We start from the raw sequence: 26,641 nt of genomic DNA on the forward strand, positions 1-26,641 counted from the left end.
CCGGTTACAGGCCCCACCAGGGGAGGGTCACAGGCAAACCGCCACCGCGGCCGCTTGGCCAGTGAGAAGCCATCACCCCAAGCCCTTGCTTTCCCCCAGTGGCTTTCCTTCAAAACAACGTCCCCGACTTCCTCCTTCTTCCCCGTGAAATAGCGACCCCGTCTTTTGTTGGACTTGCCCACGGCTTACCGCAGCCCGCATGTCCTAAAGGGCAGTGTGCGCCATTCCTAGATCCGCTCTTTCGTGCTGGTGAAACAACTAGCTGTGTTATGTACAGGGTTAACCTACCCGACACATTGCTAAGCCTCATTCCGCTTGCTTCCTGTGGGCTGGGAACTGCAACCTCCTCTCCCCTTAGCTTTTCTTCCTGGGAGCCCGGGGGGCTGACTGGGGGCCAGGAGGCCTGACCGCCCCGCCCCTCCTCTCTGGGTTTCCTGCCCTGCCCTCCCCTCCCCTCCCTTTCACCACCCCCACTGCCTGGCTGGTTCTCTGGCAGTCTTGATGGCCCACTGGGGAATTCCCGGGAAGTACCAATATGGCTTGGGCACTGGGTGCATTTACGCAGAGGGTGCTTGCTGTGCCCCCAAGAGCAGGCAGGTGTGGCAGGGAGCCTCCACACCAAATGCCCGTCGTGGGTCGTGGGGAATCCTACTAGCTGGTGCTGTCGGGGGAGGGGGAAGATCGTCAAAACCCCAATCGTTCTGTCCTGCCTGGCACAGTGGCCGATGTCCCTGGCTTGAGCCTGCGGCTTAGCCAGAAAAGGAACGTTTAAAATGAGCCAAAAAGAAAAAAGCACGTGAACTTCTAGCTCCCTAAGGTGGGCGGGGCGGGCCCCAGCAGGGTCGGGCCGGCGCTCCTCCAAGAGGCCTCGCAGTTGGTAAGGGGCCTGGGGCGCCTCCCTCCCGCTCGGCTCGGACTTGCTGCAGCCACGGGGTAGGTGCGGGTGGGGCCCAGTGGGGGCCCGTGAGGGGTGGTCCAATGGGGGTTCTGGGAGGGTAGTTCAGTGGGGGCTTCATGGGGGGTCCACGGGCGGCAGGGAACAGTCCAGAGGGAGGGGACACCCAGTAAGGGCTGCAGCAGGGGTGCCTGGGAAGGGGGGTGGGGAGGTGCAGTCCCCCGCAGCCTGGAGGGGGCAATCCAGTGCAGGCTGAGGGTGGGTTGGGGGCCAGGACGGCTCAGGGGGGCTGCAGCGTGGGGGAGGGATGGTCCAGTGGGGTCTGCCTGGCGGCAGAGGGGGTGACAGTCCAGTGAGGCTGTGGGCGGCACATGGGGGGTGATCCAGAAGGGGCTGCGGAGCTGGGTAAAGGGACAGTTCAGTGGAGGCGGCGTGGGGGTTGTGAAGAGGGGTGGACGGGGGACAAAGGCCCGGGGTGGGGGCGCTCCAGTGGGGGGCTGCAGCCCGGGTGCTGTCTGGTGAGGCCTGCATGGGGGGGGTTGGGCAGTCTGTGAGGGTTCCATCGGGGGCGGGGGTGGCGCGAGGGGCAGCCCAGGGGAGGCTATGGGCGGGGCTGTGGCGGGGCAGGGGTGGGGGCGGCGCGGAGGGGGCTGCCTGCGGGCGCGATCGCGAGGGGCAGTCCCGGGGAGGCCGGGGCGGGGCGGGCGGACACCCCGGGGATGGGCCAGGCCCCTCGCGGCGGCTCCCAGGCCCGCGCCACGAGGCGACCGCGTGACCGGGGGGCGGAGACGGGGACTGACGGACCACGAGCCTGGGAACCGGCCCGGGGCCAGCGCAGCGGCGGCTGCGCGGGTCGGAGCGCGGGCGGGGCGTGGCCGGGGGCGTGGCCGGGGCGTGGTCCCGCCGCCTTTCCCGGCAGCGCCCGCGGCGGCGGGTCACTGTATGCGCCCGGGCGGCGCGTGCGCCCGCTCGCGGTGGGTCCGCGGTGCCCTGCCCAGCGCTCCCGGAGGAGCGGCCGCCGGCGCCCGGGTACCCGGTGAGGCGCGTGCCGGGGGCTGCGGGGTGAGTGCGCCGCCGCGGGCACGGCCGGCGCGGGCACGGCCGGCGCGTGCGGGGCGCGCCCTGGGCGTACGGTACCCGCTCATCCCCTCCGTGGGTCCCGTGAAGGGAGGGATTCGGGCATCGCGCTCCCGCCGCGTTCCCCGCCGGCGCCCACGGCGCGCGCGCTCCCCCCTCCTGCGGCGGGGCTCCCACGACTCTGGCCGCTTCGCGCGGGTGCGGCCAGTCGGGGTCTGAGCGCCGCCGCGACCTCCCCCGGGGCTCTTACCCGGGCGGCGGCACCCGTGCGCACGTGCTCCGCCCGCGGGGCGCGGGGTGTCCCCGGTCACCCACGCCACCAGGAGGGCCCGCGTTGGTCTCCCGCCCCCGAGCTGGTAGGTGCCGACTGACTTCCTCTCTGGACGAGCGGGTGCAGCAGAGAGCGGTGGGGACGGGAGCCTGGGCCTGGGCTGCGGTCCCGTCCTCAGTGGCCGCGTGCTGCGTCTCTGCAGGGGCAAGCTGCCCTGGAGGGTCCTGTTTACTCCCCCGGCGGAGCGCTTGCTCTGGAGAGGCCAGCGTTGTGGGCCAGGCACACCGGCGGGTTCGGGGTGTCCACCCCAGCCCTCCTGGCCTGAGCTCGAATTAGGAGGTGGGCCAGCTCCGAAGTCCAGAACGCAGCCAGAAGAAGCTGTTTCCGTGGTGCGCAGAGTGCAGGGAGGGTACAGGTTTTGGGGCTGGGTGCCCTGCAGGAAGTGACCAGGTGCCCCCCCCCCAAGGGAGACCAGAGGGCCCTTCCGCATCCCACCCTGAATCAGCAGAACCGCGACTCTTCGGGGGGACTGTCTCCCTCTGCGGGTCTGGGAGCCCAGTGCCCAGGCCTGAGGGTCCCCAAACGGTGTCTCCCCTGCTAGGCTGCATTGCTCTGTCTTGGCCTCCTTTGGAGTTGGTGCGACTCATTCCTTTTAGCCGAGGGGGACTTGCTGGATGTCAGTAACTCGGGATGCTCAAGCACGTGTGCTGGGCGGTGGTGATCAGCACGTTTTCACCTTGTGGGTTGGGGTCTACAGCAGTGACAGCCAGAGGGCTTACTCCCTGGAACAGGGAATAGGTCATGCGATTTGGGGGGAGGATGCACGGGTTTTTCTTTTTCGCTGAAAATGTAACGAACCTCCTTGATAACCTGGGAGACCGTAGCCGGTTTAAAGCACAAAACGAGGCAGGTGGTTTTTGGTTCTGTTTTGGCTTTGGGTCTCTAGGCGGACTGGTTCCTGGAGGGACAGAGCAGCAGCTGGCAGCCTCCCCCAGGGCAGGAGCTCGAGGGTGTGCGGGAGGGGTCCCTGGGGGGAACCTTCTCTTGGAGACACCCGCTGGGCTCCTCGGTCCTCGCCCGTGACTCCTGCTTGGCCACAGTTTCCTTCGGTTGCCCTGACGGGGCCTGAACTTGCATGGCATCCGGCTGGGGTTGGGGCGCTTGCCGTCCGGGCCCATCCTGCCACCCACTTGCCCTGAGCTTGGGTGCCTCATCTGACTTCTGGACTGTTCTGCACCTGTCCCGTGTGGCGGCGCCCCTCCTCCTTACCTTGCTGGAGTGTGAGCCTGGGAAGGGCCTGCGTGTTTTCGAGAGAGGACTTTGAGTCCTGGCCGTGGCAGCTGGCCGCTCATCAGAGCTGGTGTCTACACCCAGCTCAGGTGAGTTGAGTGAACTCACCTGAAGCAGACGAAGTCCACCGGACGTGGGCAGGGCCCCAGCCTTGCTGGCTGAGACCCCTGGCTGCGACAGCTTCTGGGCTGGCCTTTTTCTTTGCATCTCTGTCCCGGGCACGAGCGGCCTTTCCCCCTAGAGAGGCCGAGTGACAGGGCTCGTAAACACGCACCGTGCTCCTGTGGTCGTCACCGCTTCCTCCCCAGTGGCCAGGGTTAAAAATGGATTTCAAGTCCGACTTCGGAGCTGTGGCTCCTGTGTGGCAGGTGGTGCTCCAGGAGGGGCCAAGTTCCTCCCCTGGACCCCGTCCCACCAGGCTCCGGCCTCTACATGCTCAACCTGTTCAGAAGTTGTTCAAAGTTTGCGGGCAGCAGTGTGTCCACGTGTGGGAGAGGCGCATTCCAGAGTGGACGCAGGCCTTCTGTCCCCAGGGTGCCTCCCTGCAGATAAGCACCACCGCCCGGGGTGGGCCTTGCGGCCGCCTGCCGCCCTTTGTTCTGGGAGGTCAGGTGGCTGCCCTTCAGCTGTGAGGGGTGACCAGAGGTCACTTTTGCCACAGTGCCCCACTTGAGTTCGGCCCCGGGTGCCCCTGCGGCGGGACCTCTCAGGTCAGAAGTCCGGGAGGTCCAGGACTGTGCCCCCCACCCCCGCCTCCAGCTGGAGGACGGGCAGGGTCTTTAAACAACAGTCAGGAAAACTATCTGAAGCAGAAATGCAGGCGCCACATTTTGAAGGAACGCTCTCCAGAGTCTGGAGCCTTCCATGCTCCTCAGCGTTGTCACTGCTGTTTCTGCCCCCTGGCGTGGGGCAGGGTGAGGCTGGACCAGCTGCGGGGCAGTGAAGCGTGCCCTCCGTGCCCTCCGTCGCGGGCGGCCGCCTCCACTCCTGCCCCTGGTGCGCGGGCCGAGCGGGAGCTCGAGTTCCCCGCTCCGGTGCGCACGGGACGGGCAGGAGCCCCCTGCTGGGCGTTGCTCTTGAGCAAATGTTCACAGAGACTCAGGGGGACCGTGGTGCAGGGGCGACCCAGGCCGGCACAGGGGCCGCGAGCACGGGGCGAACAGTGTGGTCCCCAGAGGTGAGACGAGTGCGGGACTCAGCACAGGACTCCGAGTGAGCTGTGGGGGCCTGGGGCCGGGGCTTAGCATCACGTGGTCAGAGGACAGAGACGGCCCCAGAGGCCTGGGCTTCTTCCGGGCTGGGGGAGGCCTCGTCTTCACCTCAGCTATTATGGAACTTGGGAGAAGGGCTAGGGCTCTGGGCCGCCCAGCAGGTTGAGCCCTGCCCTGGGCAGTGTCCCTAGATCGCAGGGAAGGGGCTCCCTGACACTGACTCTGCGGACCCCCCCGCATTCCCCGTGAGCGCCACTGGCGGTAGGCGTTCCCTGGCCATCACCTGCGGTGGCTCCTCTCATGCCCATCCTTTGGGGGGGGCATTGAGGATGGTCCCCCTTTGTGTTGTGACCCTGGAGGACTCCCAGGGGCCACCCGAGCGGTGGTCGGGGGTGGGGCTGCCATGCGCCGGGAGTACTGGATGTGGGTTAGAGCCAGGCCAGCCAGGGATCCTCAGGCGCAGTGTCCCAGGGTGCTCTGCTCTTTCACCTGCTCAGGCCTGCCTGCGGGACATGTCAGGTGCAGAGTCCTGGGCGGTGACCCAGACCTTCAGACAGCTGCACAGGGCAGAGCTCAGAGCTGGAGCTGCTGACAGTTCTCACTGTAGACAGAGAACCGCTCCTGGGTTTCAGAAGCCTTTGGAAGCCAGGACTTAGAACAGAAAGCATTAGTGTATTTGGAGGTGGTGCCTGAAACTTGCCCCATTGTCCTGGGCCTCAGGGGATACCAGGTAATGGTAAGTTCCCGTTGCTTCTGGAGATGATTCCGTTTTGAGCAGTCTGGCCAAGTCCTCAAGGCCTCTGAGCCCCTGGGGGACAGGGAGGGTAGAGACCTGCCTCGGGATGTACCTGGGAGTGGGGAGTGAACTTGAGGGGGTCCTGGGGCCGGGATGGGGTCCCTGTGGGTGCACCCTGAGGTTGGGTGGTTCTGCCTGTGGGCCTGGGTCCCCCCATCTGTATGAGCTTCTGGTGGGTTTTGAAGAGCAAATACCAGAGTCTCTGTGTCCAAGCCACTTGGCCTGCGTGCCCTGCGGCGGTTTCCTGGGGGGCCGTTGCAGCTCGGCGGCTAACTGACTGGTTCATTTGATCCCTTGGGAAGGTTTGAGGGGCCGTCCCAGGACCTTGTGACTCCTGGGACCACCACCCTCCCTCCCTTTGAAACTCTGTGATCCGGGCAGCCGCCCCTCACCTCTGCCATTGTGCGGAGCCCCCCCCCCCCACCGCCACCCAACTCCAGCAGCCTGGCTTCAGAGGGGCTCACTGCTGTCCCCTGCTTTTCCCTCGTTGCAGAAATAAGTGTGGGTGTGCAGAAGGCAGGAATCGTCCTGCTCACGAGGCCGCAGGTCACTTGCTGAGGCGCTGTGTTTCCTGTGGGTGGGGTTTCTACAGTCACCTGGCTCTTTGTCCTCTTCGGCGTCCCTGTTGTGGATGTTGAATCCTAAGTCCGTGAAAGAGGGGGACACTCTTCAGTGTTGTTTCTGGGGAGCAGGATGGTGGCCGTGGGCCTTGATTCTTGCCTCATCTCCTGTTCCAGGAACAGCCTCATCTCCTGCAGGGCTGCGGGCAGCCGGGGCAGCATGGCGCCCTCTGGCCAGGCGGTGGAGAAGCAGGAGCCCCCGGGGCCTGGGCTGGACCCCGAGCTCAAGTCCTGGAAGTGCCTGGTGTTCTACCTATGCTTCTACGGCTTCATGGCCCAGATGCGGCCCGGGGAGAGCTTCATCACACCCTACCTCCTGGGCACCGATAAGAACTTCACGCAGGAGCAGGTGCGTGGACGCGGTGTGTGGACGGGGGCGGGGGGAAGGAGGGTGAGCAGCCAGGGGCCTCCCCAGGCCGGGGGGGGGGTGGTGGCTGAGCCTGTGAGGGCAGGTGGCTGCGTGGAGCTAGGTGTCCCGATCCCGGTCCCCCAAGGGGCACCTCCACACTAAGGGCCAGACTGTCACTGACCAGGCCAGTTCAAGGGTGCTGGCAGGCTGTGGAAGGGTCTGAGGGTCACCCTCCCTCCAGGTGGGCTCACCTGCTGAGAGGGCTCACTTCCAGCCTTTGAGGACTGAGGAAGTTTCCTTTGATGCAGCAGCCGGGACAGAGGGCCTCCTTGAAACTTGACTAATAAGCTTACCTCCTGGGGCAGCCTTTCCTTCTCTGGGAAACAAAAGAGCCATTGGTCAGTGGAGCTTCTGTGCCTGCTCTGCTCACTCCCGCCCTCCCGCCCGACCTGACCCGTGGTGCCGGCCCGGAGCCCGGCCCAGGCTGGCTCACTCACCCCTGCCCTTGGGCTCCGTCTGCCCGGCCCCTCCAGCGTGTGGGCCAGCCTCTGTACCCTCTGTCTCTGTGTCTGAGCTGTGGGTCCCACTGAGCTGCTGCCTTTCTTTCCCCCTGAGAGCTCAACTCCTTCCCTTTGCCCACCTGAGATTGGCTTAAGTCGGGGGGTTGCTGTGCAAAAGCCCTCAAAGTAGCCACCTGACTGGCTTGCAGGAGGTCGAAACCATGTGTGTGTGTGTGTGTGTGTGTGTGTGCGCGCGCGCGCGCGCGCGCCTTGGGAAAGCATTGTTTTCCCAAGAACTTAGCTACTAATAGCTCCGTGTTGACCGGGAGCCTTGCGGATAACGTGAACAGTTGATGAACATGTATCCCCAGTGTCCTGTGTGTTCCGTACTTCATTCTTATGCTGATGTGAGCTGGAGAGAAACAGCTTCTTAAGAACGTCATAAGGAAGAGAAAATAGTATGGTACTTGAACTGTATTTACTGACAACAGTCTGCGGATAAGTGGCCCGACTCAGGTCAGATGGTTGTTCAAGTGTCCACTGTGGCGGGTTCCAGACATTCAGCCAGACCACCAGCCCCGGGGACATCATCAGACGGGCGGCAGAAGCGGGTGGGCTCTGCTCAGGCTGCTCTGCGGGGCCCGCAGGCGGTGAGGCTATGGGCTGGCTGGCCTGTGTCCGCACAGCCGCGGTGGCTTCTCGCTGCTGGGCTGACCCGGGACGCTGGTCCCTATGGGCTCAGGCTGCTGTCACCTCCGTGCGCCCTGGGGGCTGAACCACAGAGGGTCCACCTGGTGCTTAGGTGGCCTCCAGGCTGTCCCCCCACCTCCCATAGGTGGTCCCCCTGGACAGGTGTCCTCCTCCCTCCAGCAGGTGTCCCCCCACCGCAAGTGTCCCCTCCCCCCCACAGGTGTCCCCTCCCCCCCACAGGTGTCCCCCCCCGACAGGTGTCCTCCTCCTCGCAGGTGTCCCCTCCCCCCGGCAGGTTTCCCCACCACAGGTGTCCCGCCCCCGCAGATGCTCCCTTTCCCCACACAGGTGTTCTCCTCCTGCAGGTGTCCCCTCCCCCCCACAGGTGTGCTCTCCCCCCCGCAGGTGTCCCCTCCCCCCCGGCAGGTGTCCCCTCCCCCCCGGCAGGTTTCCCCACCACAGGTATTCCCCCCCCCCGCAGATGCTCCCTTTCCCCACACAGGTGTTCTCCTCTCGCAGGTGTCCGTCCTCCCTGCGGGTGTCCCCTCCCCCCACAGGTGTGCCCTCCCTCCCCACAGGTGTCCCCTCCCCCTCCCCCCCGCAGGTGTCCCCCCCCGCAGGTGTGCTCTCCCCCTCCTCCCCGCAGGTGTCCTGGACTGCGCCGTGCACGTGTGGCTTCCTGCTTCCCTTGCCAGCATCCGATTGGCGCTGTTGACTTTCTGCCCATCTGATTGCTGTGAGGAGCCGGCATGCTGCCGGGTTGTGTTTCTCTGCTCTGCCCACACTCCTGGCGGCCTGGCTGTCACCTGGCTGTCACCTGCCTGTCCCTGTGCCCATGGGGCTGGCCTCCATGTCTTCCTGCGGGGCCGTCTGCCTTCTGGTTGCCCTTCGGGGTCACCTGTTTCTCCCAGTCTGGGCCAGTCTTCCCGCTTTGTGGGACTTGTGAGCTTTTGTCAGGCCAGGTTGCCCACGGTTCATGCTGCGAGTTTGCCTGACGACCCCCCCCCCCGACTTAGAAGTGCTTTGGGGAGGGGACAGGGCCCCCTAGCACCTGCAGACCTGTAATTCCTGAGTCCTGCCGCCGCGGCCCCCACGGAGAGCCCCCCACCCAGGACTGTGGACCACCGTCCGCTCGGGGCTGACCACTGGCACACTCCTCAGTGAAGGTCCCCGTCTCGTCCCTGTCCTCCCTCCCCTCCAGCGGTCCTCCAGCCACATCCAGGTGCTGCCTGGGATAGGCTGTCGCACCTCCTCCTGGAGGGTGGGTCAGCTGTGGCCCGGCCCTCCCCCCGCGTCCCCTCCTGAGAACCCGCTGCCCTCCGCCCTGCCACTCCACACTTCCTGCCTTCCCACGGTGGCTTTGGGGCCCGGCCGAGCCTGCCCGTTCAGAGAAGCAGCAGCCCTGAAGCCGCCTGGACCCGGGTCTGGGCCCAGTTCCTGTCTTTGCCCGTCAGCCTGGACCAGGCCCATGCAGACACCAGCGTGATGGGAACACGTCCAGGCGACGCTAGGCTCAGGCTGGGGGAGGCGACCTTGCGCCAGAGCCGGGCCACTCGATGGCCGCGATCTGCCCGGGGACCTTGTGGGTGCCCAGTGTGACCTGGGGCAGTGGTTTGCCTGCCAGGCCTGAGGACGGCAGAGTGGGGGTGTGGGGGGGGGGGCATTGTCAGGAGTTCTCACAACTGAGGGGCTATTTGATGTTCCTGAAACTAAACTTGGTCCAAACCCCTGCAGCCAGGACCCCGGGGCTCTCAGTGGCCAAGTGCAGGTTGTATCCACTGGGACTGACCGGCACCAAGGGTCCCGGAATGTCCTGGGGTGTTTAGTGGATGGTGTCTCAGGGCTGCAACCTGTGGGGTCATCCGTGGCCTCCCCTGGGCACATGGGTTTAAGAGGCCACCAGGCAGGGGAGCTTTAGTTGGGGAGGAAGGGAGAGGGGGCATGCGTCTCAGTGCTGGGTCTCAGACAGCTGTCCTTAGGCCCTGATGCTTGACCTGTGCACAAGCGAAGAAACACAGCTCCACACTCGCCCGGGACCCTCAGTGGCCGGCCTAGCCCATTGTGTAGCACCCCTGGGTGGGCAGCCACCCGGACCGCACAACCCCCCGGGTGAACCCCTGAGGTTCCTGGGTCCACGCGGTGTCCTGGAGCCTCATGGGGCGGGCCCAGCACGGCCCCCTGTGCTGACCCACGGCTGACTCTGGGGCCTTGGAGCGCACTGGCTTTTGGGGCCGGGGGCCGCATGGGCCACCTGCGGGATCACTCTGGGGCCCGAGTGCAGCCTCTGAGGGCTCCCCGCTGTGCGTGCCCTGGCGGGTCCTAGCCATGGCCAGAGCCGCGTGTGGGGTCCTGCGGGATTGGGTGCAGGGACTTCCCACCCGATGTGCCTGAGCCCTGGGACCAAGCGAGGCTGGTGGCAGGTGCCCTCCCCCAGCAGACAGGCGTGAGGGGGGCCCCGGCTGGGCCTGCTGCTGCCTCTGCTCTGGTCCATTTCCTTTTCCTTCTGGTTTCTTCCTTTTGTTCTGGTGCATGAAGGCCATTGTGTGCGCTCATTGTCTGAGGCCTTTCCTCCCCAGCCTGAGAGGCAGCTGTGTTAGCAGGAGCATAAACTGGTCACAGCCGTGACCAAGGAGAAGCCAGATTCTCTTTCTGTTTCATGAAAAACAAACAAGCCTGGTTTAGCACGTGGCCATGTCATTACTGCTTGTTAGCGAGGTAGTTTCCAGTGTCTCGTGGCCTGCTGTCCTGTGCGAGGCGGGCCCCTGCGTCCCGTGGCCTATTGTCCGTGGCCTGCTGTCCTGTGCGAGGCGGGCCCCTGTGTCCTGTGGCCTCTGTCCTGGGCAAGGCGGGCCCCTGCGTCCCGTGGCCTATTGTCCGTGGCCTGCTGTCCTGTGCGAGGCGGGCCCCTGTGTCCTGTGGCCTCTGTCCTGGGCAAGGCGGTCCCCTGTGTCCCGTGGCCTATTGTCCGTGGTCTGCTGTCCTGTGCGAGGCGGGCCCCTGCGGCCGTGGCCTGCTGTCCTCCTGTGCTGGGAGAAGTGTGCGCGCAGGGCCGGCGTGCCGTCGGGTGGACGCGGTTGGGGCTGGGCCGCCCTGTGCTGTCCTGACGGCCGTGTGTTTTTACAGAGGTTAGTAACACGGAGACCGGCGCGCCCGCGGGGCCGCGGTGTCACGAGCCTGCCGTCCCACAGGTCACCAACGAGATCACGCCGGTGCTGTCCTACTCGTACCTGGCGGTGCTGGTGCCCGTCTTCCTGCTGACCGACTACCTGCGCTACACGCCGGTGCTGGTCCTGCAAGGCCTGAGCTACGTCTCCGTGTGGCTGCTGCTGCTGCGGGGCAGCTCCGTGCTGCACATGCAGTTCATGGAGCTCTTCTACGGCGTCACCATGGCCGCCCGCATCGCCTACTCCTCGTACATCTTCTCGCTCGTGTCCCCCGCCCGCTACCAGCGCATGGCCGGCTACTCGCGCGCCGCCGTGCTGCTGGGCGTCTTCACCAGCTCCGTGCTGGGCCAGCTGCTGGTCACCGTGGGCGGGATCCCATTCTCCACGCTCAACTACATCTCCCTGGCCTTCCTCACCTTCAGCCTGGTCCTCGCCCTCTTCCTGAAGCGCCCCAAGCGCAGCCTCTTCTTCAACCGCAGCGCCCCCGAGCGCGATGGGGCCTCGCCCTCCGAGCTGGACCGCATGAACCCGAGCCCGGCCTGGCCCGCGGACACCAAGCCGGGCCGGGCGCTGCTGGGCGCTTGGCGGGACTGGACCCTGGTGCGCATGCTCCGGGAGCTGGGGGACAACATGCGGCTGCCGCAGCTGCGCCTCTGGTCCCTCTGGTGGGTCTTCAACTCGGCCGCCTACTACCTGATCGTCTACTACGTGCACATCCTGTGGAGCTTGGTCAACCCCACCGCCGACACCTCCTCCGTCTACAACGGTGGGGCGGACGCCGCGTCCACCCTGCTCGGTACGTCCACGGCCCCACCGGCCTTGCCCTCCCTTGCCCCCGTCCCCCCGGGAGGCCGCTGTGACGCGTCCTGTCTCCCCAGGTGCCATCACCTCCTTCTCCGCGGGCTTCGTAAAGATCCGCTGGGCGCTGTGGGCGAAGCTGGTCATCGCGGGCGTGACGGCAGTGCAGGCCGCGCTGGTCTTCCTCATGTACAGCACGAGCAGCGTCTGGCTGTGCTACGTGGCCTTCGTGCTCTTCCGCGGTGCCTACCAGTTCCTGGTGCCCGTCGCCACGTGAGTTGACCAGAGCAGGGCGGCCGCGGAGGGGCCAGAGCCGCAGCCTGGCCAGTGGCGGGTGGCTGATGGCCACACGCCTTCCTCCCGCTCGCTGGGGAAGGACAGACTGTCTGCATGTGTTAAGAGGCCTCCCTTCCAGACTGTTCTGCGGGGGGCAGAAGTGGTATGTGCAGGCAGCGTGGAGGGAGCTGGGCGGTGCGCTCTCCCACTGGGAGGAGCAGTGAACCCAGCGTGGGCCCCCAGGGGCCCACTTGTCCCCTTGTCCACGGCACAGCGTGCTCCAGCTTTTGTGACCCCGAGCTCTGCCCGGAGCCTGCCGCGTGTGGCGTCCCCGCTGCTCCCCCGGCGGCCACGTGGGGCCCACAGTTACCAGCCCTTGTAACATCCTCCCAGCTCCCGGCCTGTTTTTGAGGCCCCGCGTGATGCTGTGGTCGCGCCTGTGGCGCTTGAGGTCTCGCTCATCCCCTTCCATGGCGGGCGCAGTGACACACGCCAAGGAGTAACCAGGTGCTGTCCTCCAGCCCTCTCGTGCCTTCCAGAACCTTCTCCAGCCCACGTCCTGCTTGCTCCTAAGATCCTCTGTGTGTTCCTTTGAACTGACCCTTTCCTGAAGCTGTATGCTGTTGCCACACGTGTTCACACCACGTGTGCTCAGGTCACACACACGTGTGGGAGCCTCCCTCCCTCCCTGTGCTCCCCGCACCCAGCGGGTGGGCCCGGGTCTATTACCAGCTCCCCTGCCCGGCCCTGGCTCCCCTCTGGGCCTCACCCCTCCTGGTCACGCCTGAGTCAGATCATCAGTCCGCACTTGATCTTGAGCCCACGTGGCATCCTCAGGCGCCCAGCTCTGGGGTGCCACCTCACGGAAGTGCCCCTCCCCAGCTTCACTCTCCACCCAGTCTGCACCCGCCCTGGGCCTCCCTTTCCTCTGTCGGGGAGGGCCGAGCTCCGCCAGATGCCCCGGGGGGCCATTTCCTCAGCAGATGCCCAGCCCGCTCCCCGTGGCCGGGGCCACCTCCCCTGACGGCCCCTCACGTGGCCGCCAGTCTTCCCGGCCTCCTGTCCCTCCTTGCCCTCTCTCAGCCTGCACACGTCCCCAGAGCATCTCGTTGGCCAGGCGCTCACCTTTCCGTCAGCGCATGGACAGGGCTCCGGGTCATCTGCTGTGACTGCCGTCCACCTGCTTCGTCAACTCCTTGCGCATTGTTGCCTGTAGGAACACAGGCGGGCAGTGCGGGGTGTCTGGCGCGGGGAGAGAACAGCCCCTTCCGGCCCCACCCCAGGCCTGGCCGCGGCGCTGGGGTGTCCAGCCTGACATGGGACCGAGCTCGTCACTCTGCAGCGCTGCCCTGTGCGCTTGGCTCTGTGGTTCAGTGTCACAGGTGCAGACATAGTCGTCCTCTCGGTGACATCATACGGCTGGTCCCCAGGTGACAGGGATGCCACGTACTGTGTTTTCCTGTGACCGACAGCCCTGAGGCTGATGCCCTCTCACCTGCGTTTCTTTCTCCGGATTCCGATGACGGCCACAGACGGGTCCCAGGAGGGGCCGGCCCGGCCAGGGTGTGTGCCCTGGAAGACGGTGCCCTTCAGGCAGCCGGATGTGGCGGGAGCCCCTCACCGTGTGCCACCGTGTCATGGTTTGATTGCTCCCGCCCAGGGCCGTGGAGCGCCGCAGGAGACGGGCGGTGTGGGTGACCGGGGACTGGCCCCACGTGGGTTTCCCTCGCTGCGTGTGAGGTCACGCTATCGCTCGACCTGGCGGGGGCGCGGGGGGCTGCCCTGTTCCCCACCCAGCACAGCGGCGCCTCGGCCTCTGTCGCTCTCTTGAAAGATTTCTTGCACATTTTTGTGCCTTCTTTCTCCAGAACTTAAGAATGTTTCTTGTCGAGTTAGTTGTTGGAGGCACCTTGGGGGTTTTAGCGGAGAGTACCTTCAGGTGCTCGCTTTTCTGCAGAGGACGGGGATTCCTCCCGCTTTGCTTGTTTGTTTTCGTGTTCCGTCCCTGACCCCTCGAGTCCTCAACAGCGGAAGAGCAGTGACTCCAGAACACTCCTTGTGGTTCCTGCCCGCTGTCGTGAGGCGCTCAGGGCTTTGCAGCGATTGCTGTTTACTCTGTCCCACAGTTACCCAGAGACATTTGAACGTCTTCCCGGGGCGGGTGTTGTCCGCACGCGGCTCGGAGTGCTGTCTGGGTGCCGGGCCGGTCTTGCCGGTTCCCCTGGGCGGGGTGGGCGCTCCCCACGCCGCGGCCGCGTCTGACTCGGCCGCTTCCCTGTTCAGTTTCCAGATCGCGTCCTCTCTCTCTAAAGAGCTCTGTGCCCTGGTCTTCGGAGTGAACACATTCCTCGCCACTGTCCTCAAGACCATCATCACCCTCATCGTTTCCGACAAGCGATGTCTGGGCCTCCCCGTGCACTTGCAGGTGCGTCCGTGTCAGCCTCGCGTCCTGGGGGACGGAAGCCTCTGGAAGGGTGTCCGGCCAGTGACATCTTCCCCCCAAAGGGTCTGGGCCCGCAGGTCTGCTGCAGGGGCGGCGTGGGCAGGGTGGGCTGGGGCGGGGCAGGGGGGAGGCTCAGCCGCCGCTGGGCTGCACAGACCCCGGGGCTGGGCTGGGGCTGGGATGTCATGTGGTTACTCCCACTGAGGCTGCTGGGGCCCCGGACGCAGGCCCGTCTGGAGGAGCTCTGAGCAGCCCCGGGCGTCCCCTGCACTGGCTGATGTCCCAGGAAGGATGGAGGTGTGGCCGTGAGCCCTTTCCCTGTGTGGTCACAGCTCACGTTTTAGGTCTCTGCCTTTGATTCAAAACCTATCAGACCTGGGTCCTGACTCACGTGAGCTGTTTTTTTCTGCGGACAGGAGAGTGGACCTGGGCTTGCCGTTGCTGCACGTCGGGCCCCGTCTGGTCCCTCCCTCCCTCCAGCTCTGGGCGGGTTCTCGGTGCTTCTGAGAAGAGCTTGAGAGTTCCTGTCCTGTGAGGTTGGGGGCACTCACGTGTGTGACATGTCTGGGCAAGCTGGAGTTAGCCAGAGGGCAAGCCTGCAGGGGACGGTAACCGGGCTCCTGGGGACCACCCCACCCCACCCGTGGCCGGACACGTGCCCTGAGCCTGGGGGCATGCAGCCTCCATCTGCCCGGGGCCTGGACCTTAGTGGGCTTGGTGGGTTCCCCAGAGAAGGGCTGGTCTCTGCGCTGCGTTGGCCCTACCTCGGTGACCCCAGAGCTGACTGGGAAGAGGTGCCGGGCAGGGACAGACACGCCTCTGGCCTGTGGGGACTGAAGATGCCTGTTAGAGGCAGGACTGAGGCGCTTGCTCGTGTCTGCAGGTGTCCGCGGGGCGCTCAGCCTGAGCAGGGCTGGGAAAGGTCCCCACTGCGGATGTGCTGGACTCGGGTCCACCAGTCTGTGTGCAGCTGCACTATGGGTAGGAGGGAGGGGCTGGGGGGTAGGCAGGCTGGGGGCTCAGGGGTTAGATGGGAGGGGCTGGGGGGGTAGGCAGGCTGGGGGCTACCCTTCCCCCCCGGAAGCAGCAGCCTCTGCAGGGGAGCACTTGGCCCAGAACTTTCCATGGAGCCTTGCCTCGCAGTGGTCCTGTGCAGGGAGAGGCCTCTGCCCCTTGCTGGAGGTGTCCGGTGGTTCCCTCTGGGCATCCGGGTTGTTTGTGTGGATGGGCAGAGGCCTGTCTCTGTTCCCAGGGGGCTCGGTGGATCCAGCCACGTGGTGGCTGTGACCTGTCTGTGGACACGGACCCCCGGTCCTTGCACCCATTGATGCCCCTGCCCGGTCTGGGGGCGGGGGGAGGGGCTGGTGTGCCTAGAAGCTTGGCCATGCCCAGGGGCCCACGGCTGTGGGGGGTGCTGGCCGGGGTCCTTCCCTGGGGGCTGAGCCTTCCCGCCCGGTGGTTTCTGGCCATGTCGGCTCAAGTGGGGAGAAAAGTACGTTGGGTTCTCTCAGGCTCGTCTCATTTCCCGGTTAAAATGTGAACAGAAGTGGGGCAGTGAGTTTGTGATTAGAAGTCCCAGCCGGGTCCCTGGAGGTACCGCCCACCCATCTTCCTCACCTTCCCGTGTACAGCCTGCGTATCCCTGACCCCTCATCCCAAGTGGTCTCGACTTTAAAATGGGAAAAATGGGGATATTTGGGAATAACAAAGAATTGCAGTTCAGGCCAAGCAGGCACCATGGGCTCGTCGGACCAACGAAGGCCAGGGACGTCGTTTTCTGGGGAAGAAGGGGAGCTGGGAGCTTGTTTCGAAGGAGAGTCCGTTGGAGGGAGGCAGAGGTGCAGGGGGATGAGGTGTCTCCCTGGTGGAGCTGCGGTTGTGGGGGGGGGGGCTGGAATTCCCGTAGGGGCTGCCGTGCACCCCTCCCCGGTGGTTCTCCTGTGGAGGGTTCTGTCGTTCCCGTGACGGACACCAAGGGCGCCTCCACCCCCCCCACCCCGGCCTCCGGCCTCCACATGGGCAAGGCTTCTCGTTACTTATCCCGGTGGCGAGAGGGAGCCGGGGCTCGGGCTCCGTGGTGCAAATCTGGAGACTCGTGGGGACCAGGCCACAGCATGTGGGGAGCTGGCGGGTTTTAAGTTAGACTCTAGTTTGGGGTAACCCTGCATCCACATGCGGTGTTAGAGGGACCACAGATCCACGTGCTTGGTCCCACGTGGGCACAGTCACTACCGGGTCCTGGAGGCTCCCCCGGCCGCACCACCTGACCCCACCCTGCGCAACTGTCTCTCCACCATTTCCCTACCTTCTCGTTTCCAGAGTGGCGTTTAACTGGAATTGTGGCCCAACACCTTCGGGGACGGGCTTTCTCACTCAGCCTGCCCCCCCGGAGACCCCCGTGGGTCACTGTGCTTGTGGAGGTGTGTGCCCGTGCGCGTGCGTGTCCATCCGTGTCTGTCTGTCCGCCCATCGCCACCGTCCATTGGGCCGCGGACACAGGACGCAGCAGCTGTATCTGGTCCCCACGGACTCGGCCGTTCCTGGTTTTGGGCTGTTGTGAAGAAGGCGCTTTAAGTTGGTTCGTGGGTTTGTGTGCGCGTCGGTTTTCATCCGGGAGAAGTGCCCAGGGCGCAGCTGCCAGTCTGCGGCGGCCGCGCGTTTCTGCAGGAGCCGCCCCGCTTTTCTCCGCGCTCGCTGCTGCTGTCACGTTCCCGCCAGTCCCCCGTGTCCCTGGCAGCTTCTCATGTCGTCCCTCATTCAGCTGCTCTGCCAGGCACGGGGACACTGCGTGTCCCTGACGGCATGCGCCCTGCTCTTCCGTCCTGTGACGCGTCCGCCTCTGTCTGCTTCCTGTCGGCAGGCTTGTCGTGAGCTCGGGCCTCGTTTGTGTGCGTCAGGTGCTCGTCCTCCGTGGGACACGTCCGCCACACGGGGAGGCCTGCGCGGGCCCACGGGGTCTCAGACTAATTCAGCTGCTGCACCGGACATGTGTTTTCTCCCGTGACTTTCTCAGTGGTCTCCCTGGTGAACTGCGCTGTGGGAGCTCAGCGCGGGCCGGCCCGCCTACAAAGTGGGCGCTAGTTGTGTTGCTGGTACGGCTGCCGGGCAACAGTAGGTTCTGAGTAAAGTTCTGGGGGGTCCGAGGTTCTGTGCGGCCCCCGCCCCCCGTCTCGCAGGCGCAGCTGTGTGAGGCCCCTCGCGTCTGTGCAGCTCGGGCCTGTCCGTCCTAACGGGGCTTTTGCAGAGCAAAACTTCTTGATTTTGATGAGCTCTGGTTTACCTGTTTCTCCCTTTACGTGGGTCTGGTGCCCAGTGTAAGACCTGTCTGCGTGGCCCCGGCTCCCGAGGGTCTCACGTTGCGTAGTTTACCTTTAAGTCTGTGGCCCGCGCGGAGTTACGCGTTGTGTGAGGCGTGAGGGCAAAGGCCGCTTCGCGTCGCCCGGCACTGCGTGTTGAAGGGCCGTCTCTTCTCCGTCGAGCCGCTGCTGCCCCGTGTCAGAATCGAGTTGTGCATGTTTGTGCGAGTGTTTCTGGCCCTCGGGCGTCCCTGGAACTGGACTCCTGCCCTTCCGCCACCGCGCCCTGCTCGCCAGCCGCACGGCTCTGTAACGGGGCGGGTCCGTTGCTCCGGCTTTGAGACGTTTTTTTCAGAATTGTTTGTGCCTTCTAGTTTCTTTGCCTTTCTCTATAAATTTATATATTAAGAGAAAATTTTTAAGTTTAATTATTTTGAGAGAGAGAGCAAGCAATGGAGGGGAAGAGAGAGGGAAAGAGGGTCCCAAGCAGGCTTCACACCATCGGCATGGAGCCCAGCACGGGGCTCGAACCCACAAACTGAGATCATGACCTGAGCTGAAACCAAGAGTCGGACGCTTAGCCGACCAAGCCCTGTGGGCGCCCCGGCCTTTCCCTGTGAATTTGAGGGTAACAGTTCTTGCTGGAATGTAGCGGGGAGTTGGGTAATGCCCGGTCCGTTCTGGGAGAATTGGTGCCTCCACTCTGCTGTCTCCAGTCTGCGGACATGGTGTGTGTCTCCGTTTGTTCAGAGAGTCCTTGGTTTCTTCCAGCATTTGGTAGGTTCTGGAAACAAGTGTTGTACATGCTTTGCTAGATTGATACCTAAGTATTTCGTTGTTTTTTGAGCAATTGTGAATGATAGTCTATTTTTAATTCCCGTGTCTACACTGGTCTGCTGGGCTGCCGTATGAAGGCCTCAGAGACCGGGCAGCGTCAGAGCAGAATTCTTCCCCACAGCCCTGGGAGCTCGAGTCTAAGGTCAAGGTGTGAGCAGAGCTGGGCGCTCCCAAGGCCTCACTGCCACGGAGATGCGTCTCCTGTGTCCTCACGTGGACTTTTCCGAGCGTGTGTGCACGTCTGTGGTCCCTCTCCTCTCAGAACACAGGTCGCTGTTGTCACCGCTCGGACCTTAATTGCCCCTCTGAAGGGCCAGTCACCCGGAGGTCAGGGCTCGCACACACGCTTCTGTCCGCAGCAGCACCGTGTCCTTGTTGGGAACATAGAGGCATACAGTTGGTACTCAGGTGTTAGTCCTGGATAATCTTGCTTAGGCCATTTGTTAGGTCCAGGAGGTGTTTTGTTTTTCACATGCTTGTTCTTCCCTTCTCTGGCCTTATTACAACTGGCTCGAACTTTCTCCTTATTATTTCCTTCCTTTTACTTGCATTAGATTTTGATTGTTCCTCTTTTTCTAGGTTCTTGAAAATGGGAGCTTAGATTAATGACTTGCGTCTTTTTTATTTTATCTAGAGAGAGAGTGCACGAGCAGGGGTGAGGGGCAGAGGGGGAGAGGGAATCAGTCCGGGGCTCAATTCTAAGACCCTGGGATCATGACCTGAGCCGAAATCAAGACTCGGACACTCAACTGACGGGGCCACCCAGGTGCCCTTGGGACTTCTTTTCTAACATTTGCACTTAGTTCTGTGCATTCACTCTCCTACTGCGTCAGCCACGGCCCGCAGATTGGAAAGCTGCAATTTCATTGTTGTGCATCTCAGTGTATCTTTTTGTCTCTCCTGAGAGTTTTTCTTTGACCTATGATTATTTCAGACAGTCTTGTTTGGTTTCCAGGTGTTTTGACAGTTACCAGTTATCTTTGGTATTGATTTCTATTTTGATTCTATTTTGTGATCAGTGAATATAGTCTATCTGATTTCAGTCCTTTTTATGGCCCAGGATGTGGTCTGTCTTGTTAGATGTCATGTGGACCCTTGAAAAGAATCCAGATTCTCCTGTTGGTGGTGGAGTGTTTTATAAATTCCAATTAGATCTTACTGTTAATAGTGGTGTTGATTTCTCTCCCTGTGGGTTTAGTCTCGTCCCATTGAGAGAGGAGCGTGGGCATCTCCACCCTTAATTGTGGCTTTGATGGTTTCCCTTTCAGTTCCACCATGTTTTCCTTCACATGTTTTTACCTCTTTTGTTTATTGCACACATCTTGGGGATTGTGGGATTGCAGTGTGTGTTTTGATGGATTGAGCTTTTGATCATTTTGTAATGTCCTTCTCTGCCTCTTGTCATTTTCTTTTCTCTGAAGTCTACTTTACCTGATATCAACATAGCCATCCCTGTTTTCCTTTAATTAACATTTGCATGATATATATTTTTTTCTCCTTTTACTTTTTACCTGACCACATTGTTATATCTGAAATGAGTTACTTGTAGACTACATATGATTGAGTCATGTTTTTAATCTATTCTGCAAACATCTGTCTTATAAGTGATGAATTTAGACCATTTATATTTAGCGTAATTATTGATGTTAGAGTATATGACTGCCATATCATTTTTTGTTTTCCTTTTCTTCTCCCTGCTTTTCATTTTTTTTGCCTTCCTATGGATTTTTGGGCATTCTTTAGAATTTCATTTTATTTATTTGTTGGGCTTTTGAGTGTATCTCTTGGTATAGCTTTTTGATGGTAACTTTGTTAAATGGCCAATTTGAGTGAAGTACAGAAATCTCTCCTACCATGTCATTCTGCCTTCCACTGTTAATAGTTTAGTTGTCTAAGTATTTTCCCTACGTATCATTACTGCCATGTAAGATAGGGTTCCCACTTTTGCTTTGACTATCAAACACTTAGAAAATTCTAGAAGAGAAAGAGCCTTCTATGTACCATGATTTGGCTCACTGTGTTCTTTCTCTTTCCTGTTGATCCAGGGTTTCTTCTTTATTATTTCCTTTCTGTTTAGAGAACCTCCTTTAATCCATTCTTTTAGGCTAGATCTGCTGGTGACAAATAAATCTTCTCTTGGTTTTTCCCTCTTCTGAGAATGTCTTGATTTCCTTTTCATTCATAAAGGAGATTATACTGGATATAGGCTTCTAGGTTGATAGTTTTTTCTTTTAACTTTGAAAACATGTCACGTTCTTGTGGTCTTACTGGCTTCTGATGAAAAAGTCCACTGCTTTTCCCTTTCTCTGGCTACTTGCAAGATTTTTCTTTTTCTTTGCCTTTAGCTTTTCGGAAGTTTAAATATGGTGTGTGTTGGTCAGGTTTTCTTTGGGTTTGTCCTGTGTGTGTGGTTCCCTCAGCATCTTGAATCTGTAGGTTTGTGTCTCCTACCAAATTCTTAGCCACTATTTACTCAAGTAGTTTTCCAGCCCCATCTTCTTTCTTTTTGTGGAATTCCCATGACACAGCACCACCTCCTTTGTCATGTAAGGGAATGAGGTTGTGCTTATGATTTTTTTTTTTAAGTCTGTTTTCTCTCTGTTTAGATTTGGTGATTTCCATTGCCCCATCTTCCAGTTCATTGTTTCCTCTAGTCCTGACCATTCACTGAGTTTCTAGTTTGGTTATTGTATTTTCAGTTCTAGCTGTTGTCTCTTCCATTTCTTAGAGTTTTTCCTCTGTTCCGAGAGTGCTCACGCGCGGTGAGACACTTCATCTTGCGGTGTTAAAGCCCCGTCAGGTAACTTTGCATCTCTGTCGTGCTTGTGCTGGTGTCTGTAGGTTGTATCCGTTTGTGCTTCTAAGTGATTTTTTATTAAAACATGGACATTTCGGAGATTGTGTTAAGAGATCTGCGTCTTACTGAAACCCTCCACTGCGACAGGTTTTTTCTGCACGGCTCTCGCAGAAGTCGGGGCCATGTGGCTTGTGACAGCCGGGTGGGTGGAAGCCCAGGCTCCCGGCCGAGGTCAGGGGGGCTCCTCGCTCCTCCTTCCTGCCGGGTGGGGCCCGAGTTCCAGATCTCCAGCGGTCGGAAGGGCGAGGGTGCCCGGTTACTGCTCCCACGCGCCCTCCGGTGACGCCAGCGGGGCTGGGGTGCCCTCCCTGCTGCCGGGCAGTGCTGCACGCCCTCGCCCCACAGGGCTGGGGTTGGGGTGCTACCGCCTGCGGTGAGTGGAAGTCCGGCCCTTCTGTGTGGTGTCTGCTGGGGTGAACTTCCCAGCTGGCCCTTCGCCGCCCCCCGATGGGGGCCGCGTCGTCGTCTGATGAGGGTGGGGTCCTGCCGGGGTAGGGCTGTCCCTGTCCTGCTGGGCTGTTCCTCTCCAGGCCCGGTCCTTTTGCCGGAAAGAACAGCTTTTATTGTATCCCTCCCCCTCCCCCCATTCGCTGGCATTTCTGGATTGCTGGTTTCTTTAAATCTAAAAATACAGCGCAAAGTTAGAAAAGCCCAGGGGACACGCTGCTTTCTCGGCCTCCAGCCTCCTGCGCTCCCGCCGTCCGTGCGTTCTGTGTGTGACGGAGCGTTAGCCTGGTTGGGGGAGGAGAAGGGACACGTCAGCTCCATCGGCTGGAAGCGGAGTCCTTCAGGGTTCGGTTCCCGGTGCCGCTCGTGAATGAGCTCTTCCCGGAAGAGCACGGAGAGGGGCCCGCGGGGAGCAGGGCGCCGGGGTCTCGGCGGGACTCACGCCTGGCCTGGAGCCACCCCGGACTGCCTGCCGCGGCGGTCGGGGGCGTCGGGAGGGGCGTTCCCGCACGTGCGGCTGCCCTGGTCCCCGGGGCAGAGACCGGCGTGGCGCTCGGGGCTCCGCCACGTGGGACGCTCCCGCACACGCTTGTCCACGTGCCCTCGGCAGCCGTGGGCACAGAGTGAAGCTCGTGCTTGTCACGAATCGAGCAGAGCTTCCTGGGGTAGATCCCAGGGGCCACGCGATGCAGGGAAACTGCCAGGGCTCGTGGGAGGGTGGCGGGGCCCCGGGGCTCGTGGGAGGGTGGCGGGGCTCACAGGGGGGTGGAGGGGCCCCCAGGCTTGTCCTGGAGGGCAGAGGTGGGCCCACCCACGGGGACCTGCTCCGGGCTGTCCCCTGGTCCCCGAGCACCTGCCCCCACTCCTGCCCTGTTCCCAGGGCCTCAGCAGGAGGAGGGGGAGCCCGGGAGACTCCACCGGCCCCGCCCCCCACCTGCCCGGGCTGAACTCACCCCTGCCCTCTCTCTGTTCTAGTTCCTCGTCTACTTCGTGTTCTTCCTGGTGCTGTTCCTCGTCTACCTCTCGGGGGCCGTGCTCGTGCTCCTGCAGCACCTCCGGACAGGCCGCCCCGCACCCCCCCCGCCCCCGGAGGAGAAGGCCAAGCAGGTGCTGAGCCTGCAGGACACAGGCCTCAACGGGCCACGGCCCGCACCCCCCACGCCCGCCCTGGACAGCAGCGCGTGGACAGCAGAGGCGGCCCCTCCGGAGCAGAACCGGCAGCCTGAGGCCAAGGCCTGACACAGCCCGGCCTCGCGGGGGCCCAGCCTCCTCGACGCCCGAGGCAGCCCGCCCGCCGTGCTCTGCGTCCTGGGGCCTGGATGGGTCAGAGCGGCGCCCCCCCGCCCGGCAGCTCTCCCGGGACCCGGGTTCTGGCAGGGTCCACATGCCAGTGTTCACGCTGTGGAGCCAGCGCCCGACGGGGACCCTGGGTGGGCACCCCTGCGGCCCACACCCGGGGGCTCGTGCGGAGGGGGCCCCGGGTACCGGTTCCTGTCCCTGCCCTGTCACCTGCTGGGGCGCTGCGGGCTGGCTTGCGGTCCCCTTGGCGGAGAGGGGCTTCCGCGTGCCCACCAGGCCTCTGCACCCTCACCCCCTCCACCCACGTGAGGCGGGTCCTGCTTGTCCCGGGGACCAGGGAGGGGCCGCGGTGCCAGCCCAGGGACTTGGTCCCCGCAGGGCGCACTCTGCCCCGTGGCACCGGGCCCGGAGCCCTGCTGCCCGGAGCCTGTGGCTAAACTGTGAGGCCAGTTGTCCAGGTACTTGCTTTAGACTGTGCTCTGTCCCTTTCCACAAGCTGACCTAAACAGGAAACCTCAGGGGGCCCCTGTCTCTGGGGGAGACACCAGGCATTGGCAGGCGGGCACCTGCCTGTAGGGCGGATGCAGGAACACGGGGCCCGGAGCCCTGCTTCTCCCCTGGTGGGTTAACCCTGACCTACCTCACTGGCAAGCGCAGGCCGCTCAGGGCCGCCCGCTCACGGGCCAGCCCGCGTGGGACCCCCGCGCACACCGCCCCGAGGTGCAAGGCGTGTGCTCTCTCCAAGATCAGACCACGAGCCCTGCGCGTGGCGGGCCCCCTGGTCCTGTCTGTGGCCCCCGGCCTGGGTGGGGGGCTGGTCAGGAGGCCAGGAAGGCGGCCCGGCCCCAGGCAGGAACCCACACCGGGCCCACAGGTCCTGGAGCGAGCACGGCCCCCCTGCAGCCCTCGTCTCAGTAGCGCCCACGCCCCGCGGGACGGCAGGCACGGCCAGCTGCTCGGGCCCGCTGGGTGCAGACAGGTCGGAACGGCGCTCCTGACCCAGAGGCTGCTGCGCCCGCCTGCGCCCAGGCCTCCCTCCGGGCCGCCTCGGGGCGCGGGGCATCTCGGGAGGATGCTGGGGGGGACGGTGCATCCACGCGGGCTCTTCCCTGACTCCTCACTGCACCCTGGGCCCCGAGGACCCTGTAGGGAGGGCGCGCTGTTCCCCGTCCCTGCCGAGTCCTGCAGGGCTGATGGGTGGAGGGCGGCGTGTCTTGCCTGGTCGCTGACCTCACGGTGAGGGCTTTGCTCCCGCCCCTCGAGCCCTCCCACCAGCGGGTGGCCCAGCTGCCCGGTCCCGCAGTGGGCTCCACGCGCCGCCGTGGCTCTGGGGAGATGGCGGTGCTGGGTCTGCAGGACCCCGGGCCACCCCCAGGCGCGCTCGGGGGAGAGGGTTCGTGCGCCAGCACCCATGCACCCTGCTGTGCCCCTGACGTCCCGAACCTCCGCCCACAGCCACCCCTCCACCCGCTGGGCCAGCGCTCCAGCCCCGACAGTGGAGGCGGCTGTGAACGGAGGGTCAGTGGGAAAGGCCGTTTTTATTTGGAGCCTGTCTGCAAAGCACGTGACCCGGTTGCCAGAGCAGCCGCCGTGCCTTACAGAGCAGTGTTCACACCGCGCTGGGGTCCTTGCCCACGACCCTTCCAGCACGACCACCTGGCGCCCCACAGCGTCCCCGCCAGGGCTTGGCAAGGCCGGTCTCGTGAGCGGTGTCGTGGCCAAGGGCACGTGCGGCCGTCCTGTTAGCCTCATGCCTTGTGTTAAGTAAGCTTCGTGCCCAGCGTGGGGCTTGAACCCCCAAACCAGGAGATCGTGACCTGAGCTGAGAGCAAGAGTCTGAGGCACCCGGGCGCCCCTTGCCTCTGGGGTTTTGAGCTCCCTGTCCTGCAAAGGTGAACCTGGGACCCCGGGCCCGGCGGGCAGGCAGGCATGCCGGCTGGGGAGCCGGGTGCGGAGAGTGGGCCCTGCTGGGTTCTCGGATGTGGTCCTGGGCGGGGCCCCTCAAAACTCCTAGCCGGGGACGTCTGGCTGCCTCAGTGGAGTTTTTGATCTCAGGGGCGTAGTTTGAGCCCCACGCTGGGCGTGGACGTTACTTCTGACTCTGCCTGCGTGGCCTTGGCTGCAGGAAGGTGGCGTGGGGCAACTGAAGATGGGCCTGTCACCAGCGCACAGTGGCGTCGGGTCAAGGCTGGAGCCTGGGGGCAGCGGTGGCACTGGTTTGGGGAACAGCCCCGGCCTGGGGGGCGGCTGCAACAGGCCAAGGAGAGGCGGCCCCACCCTGCACCCGTGGCGTGAGCCGCCCCTTCGGCTCACAGCTGGGGAAGGGGCCCCTGCCAGGCCCCCCCCCCCCCCCGTGCAGCACATCCCTCTGCCACCGAGCGGGTCTGCCTCCGGGCCTGAGTGGGGCCGGGAGGGCAGGGGACAGCCTCGTGGGAGGCGGGGAGAGAAACTCTCGGCAGCAGGTTTTGTTTTAAACTTTTTAAAAAATACACTCTTTGGCTTCCTTTTATTTCTTGAGGGTTACATTAAACGTGAACCGCAGAGCCGCACAGGAGAGTGTCCCCGCCAGGTCCCACCCTGGGGGCGGGTGTGGGCAGTGCTCCTTCAGGGCGGCTTCCCGGCTCCAGGCCGCCTGGCCGTCCGGCGGAGCCCCTACTTGGAGGAGGAGGTCATGAAGCTGTTCTCGATGCAGAGCACGATGAGGGCGTTGCGGCAGCTCGCGGCTTTCTGCGCCAGCAGCCTGCCCGCCAGCAGTGAGGACGCCTGGCCAGTGGCCCCCGCGTCCTCCGTCCGCCACGTCTCGCAGTAGCTGTCGGTCAGGCGGCGCCCGCTGGGGTCCGAGCCGTGCCACACGCTCTTCTGGGGCCTGCGGGACGCAGCCGTCAGCCTCGGCCTGTGCCCTGCTCGCGGGGCCGTGGGGGCGCCCCCCCCCCCCCCCCCCCCCCCGCCTCTGCTGCTGAGCGCCTACCAGGCAGGGTGCTGCAGGACGTCCCTGCCGTCGAAGGACAGGATGCGGGCGCCGGGCTGCAGCGCGCCCCCCGAGCCGGACAACAAGGCCTCCCAGCTGGGGAACAGCACCTCGTCCTGGGGAGGGCGGCGCGGGAGGGCTCAGGGCTCATTCCCTCCCCAGAGGCGCCCCGGCCCCCCCCCTCCCCGGCCGCAGCAGTAGGGGAGAGGCTCCGGCGTGACGAGTGCCCGCCCCAGAGACGGGTTCTGACCCAGCTCCGAGGGCTGGGAGGGGGCCCGGCCCAGCCTCCTGAACCCGAGGAGCCCCGTGCGACGGGGGGGGGGGCTGCACCCACCCTGAGGTTAACGACGGGCACGCCCGTGCGGTCGGCGCGGCGCACGATGCTGGAGAGGTCCTGCAGCCGCGAGGACAGGAAGGCGCGGAAGGTGCCCGCCAGCCCCACGGCGCGCGCCTGCTGGAAGCACTGGAAGTCCGCGCCGCGGATGCCGCGCATGCCGCCCGGCTGGGGGCTGTTGAGTGCCGCCAGGTGGAGCTGCGGGGGGGGGGGGGGGGGGGGG

The 26,641-nt window shown here is 63.5% G+C and overlaps 2 protein-coding genes across 6 annotated transcripts in view; one reads left to right on the plus strand and one right to left on the minus strand.

The window, feature by feature from the left end:
* Positions 1-837: 837 nt before the first annotated feature.
* Positions 838-25,607, plus strand: SLC19A1 (solute carrier family 19 member 1). 5 transcript variants are annotated; one of them, XM_039257100.1, is made up of 6 exons: positions 838-933; positions 6,278-6,509; positions 10,888-11,659; positions 11,742-11,934; positions 14,221-14,362; positions 22,793-25,607. In XM_039257100.1, the coding sequence occupies exons 2-6, from the start codon at positions 6,321-6,323 to the stop codon at positions 23,054-23,056; spliced, it is 1,560 nt and encodes a 519-aa protein (XP_039113031.1). In that variant the 5' UTR covers positions 838-933; positions 6,278-6,320; the 3' UTR covers positions 23,057-25,607. The 5 variants fall into 5 exon arrangements, with proteins under 5 accessions (XP_039113031.1, XP_039113029.1, XP_039113030.1 ...); XM_039257098.1 differs by lacking the exon at positions 838-933 and adding an exon at positions 1,850-2,328; XM_039257099.1 differs by lacking the exon at positions 838-933 and adding an exon at positions 1,850-1,957.
* Positions 25,604-26,641, minus strand: part of COL18A1 (collagen type XVIII alpha 1 chain) — a 50,152-nt gene continuing 49,114 nt past the window's right edge. Inside the window, 3 exon segments of the mRNA XM_039257094.1 lie at positions 25,604-25,982; positions 26,085-26,200; positions 26,419-26,616. Coding sequence (XP_039113025.1) covers positions 25,769-25,982; positions 26,085-26,200; positions 26,419-26,616 — 528 coding nt within the window. The 3' untranslated portion in view covers positions 25,604-25,768.

The sequence above is a fragment of the Hyaena hyaena genome, unplaced genomic scaffold, assembly GCF_003009895.1.
Source record: "Hyaena hyaena isolate Hyena2069 unplaced genomic scaffold, ASM300989v1 scaffold_600, whole genome shotgun sequence".
NCBI classification, from domain to species: Eukaryota; Metazoa; Chordata; class Mammalia; order Carnivora; family Hyaenidae; genus Hyaena; species Hyaena hyaena.

Excerpts from the sequence above, each read along its gene's own strand:
- SLC19A1 (XM_039257100.1), top strand. The coding sequence starts at position 6,321 with ATGGCGCCCTCTGGCCAGGCGGTGGAGAAGCAGGAGCCCCCGGGGCCT. Across the intron at positions 11,935-14,220 it reads TTCCTGGTGCCCGTCGCCAC|TTTCCAGATCGCGTCCTCTC; the intron begins GTGAGTTGACCA and ends TTCCCTGTTCAG. Across the intron at positions 14,363-22,792 it reads GCCTCCCCGTGCACTTGCAG|TTCCTCGTCTACTTCGTGTT; the intron begins GTGCGTCCGTGT and ends TCTCTGTTCTAG.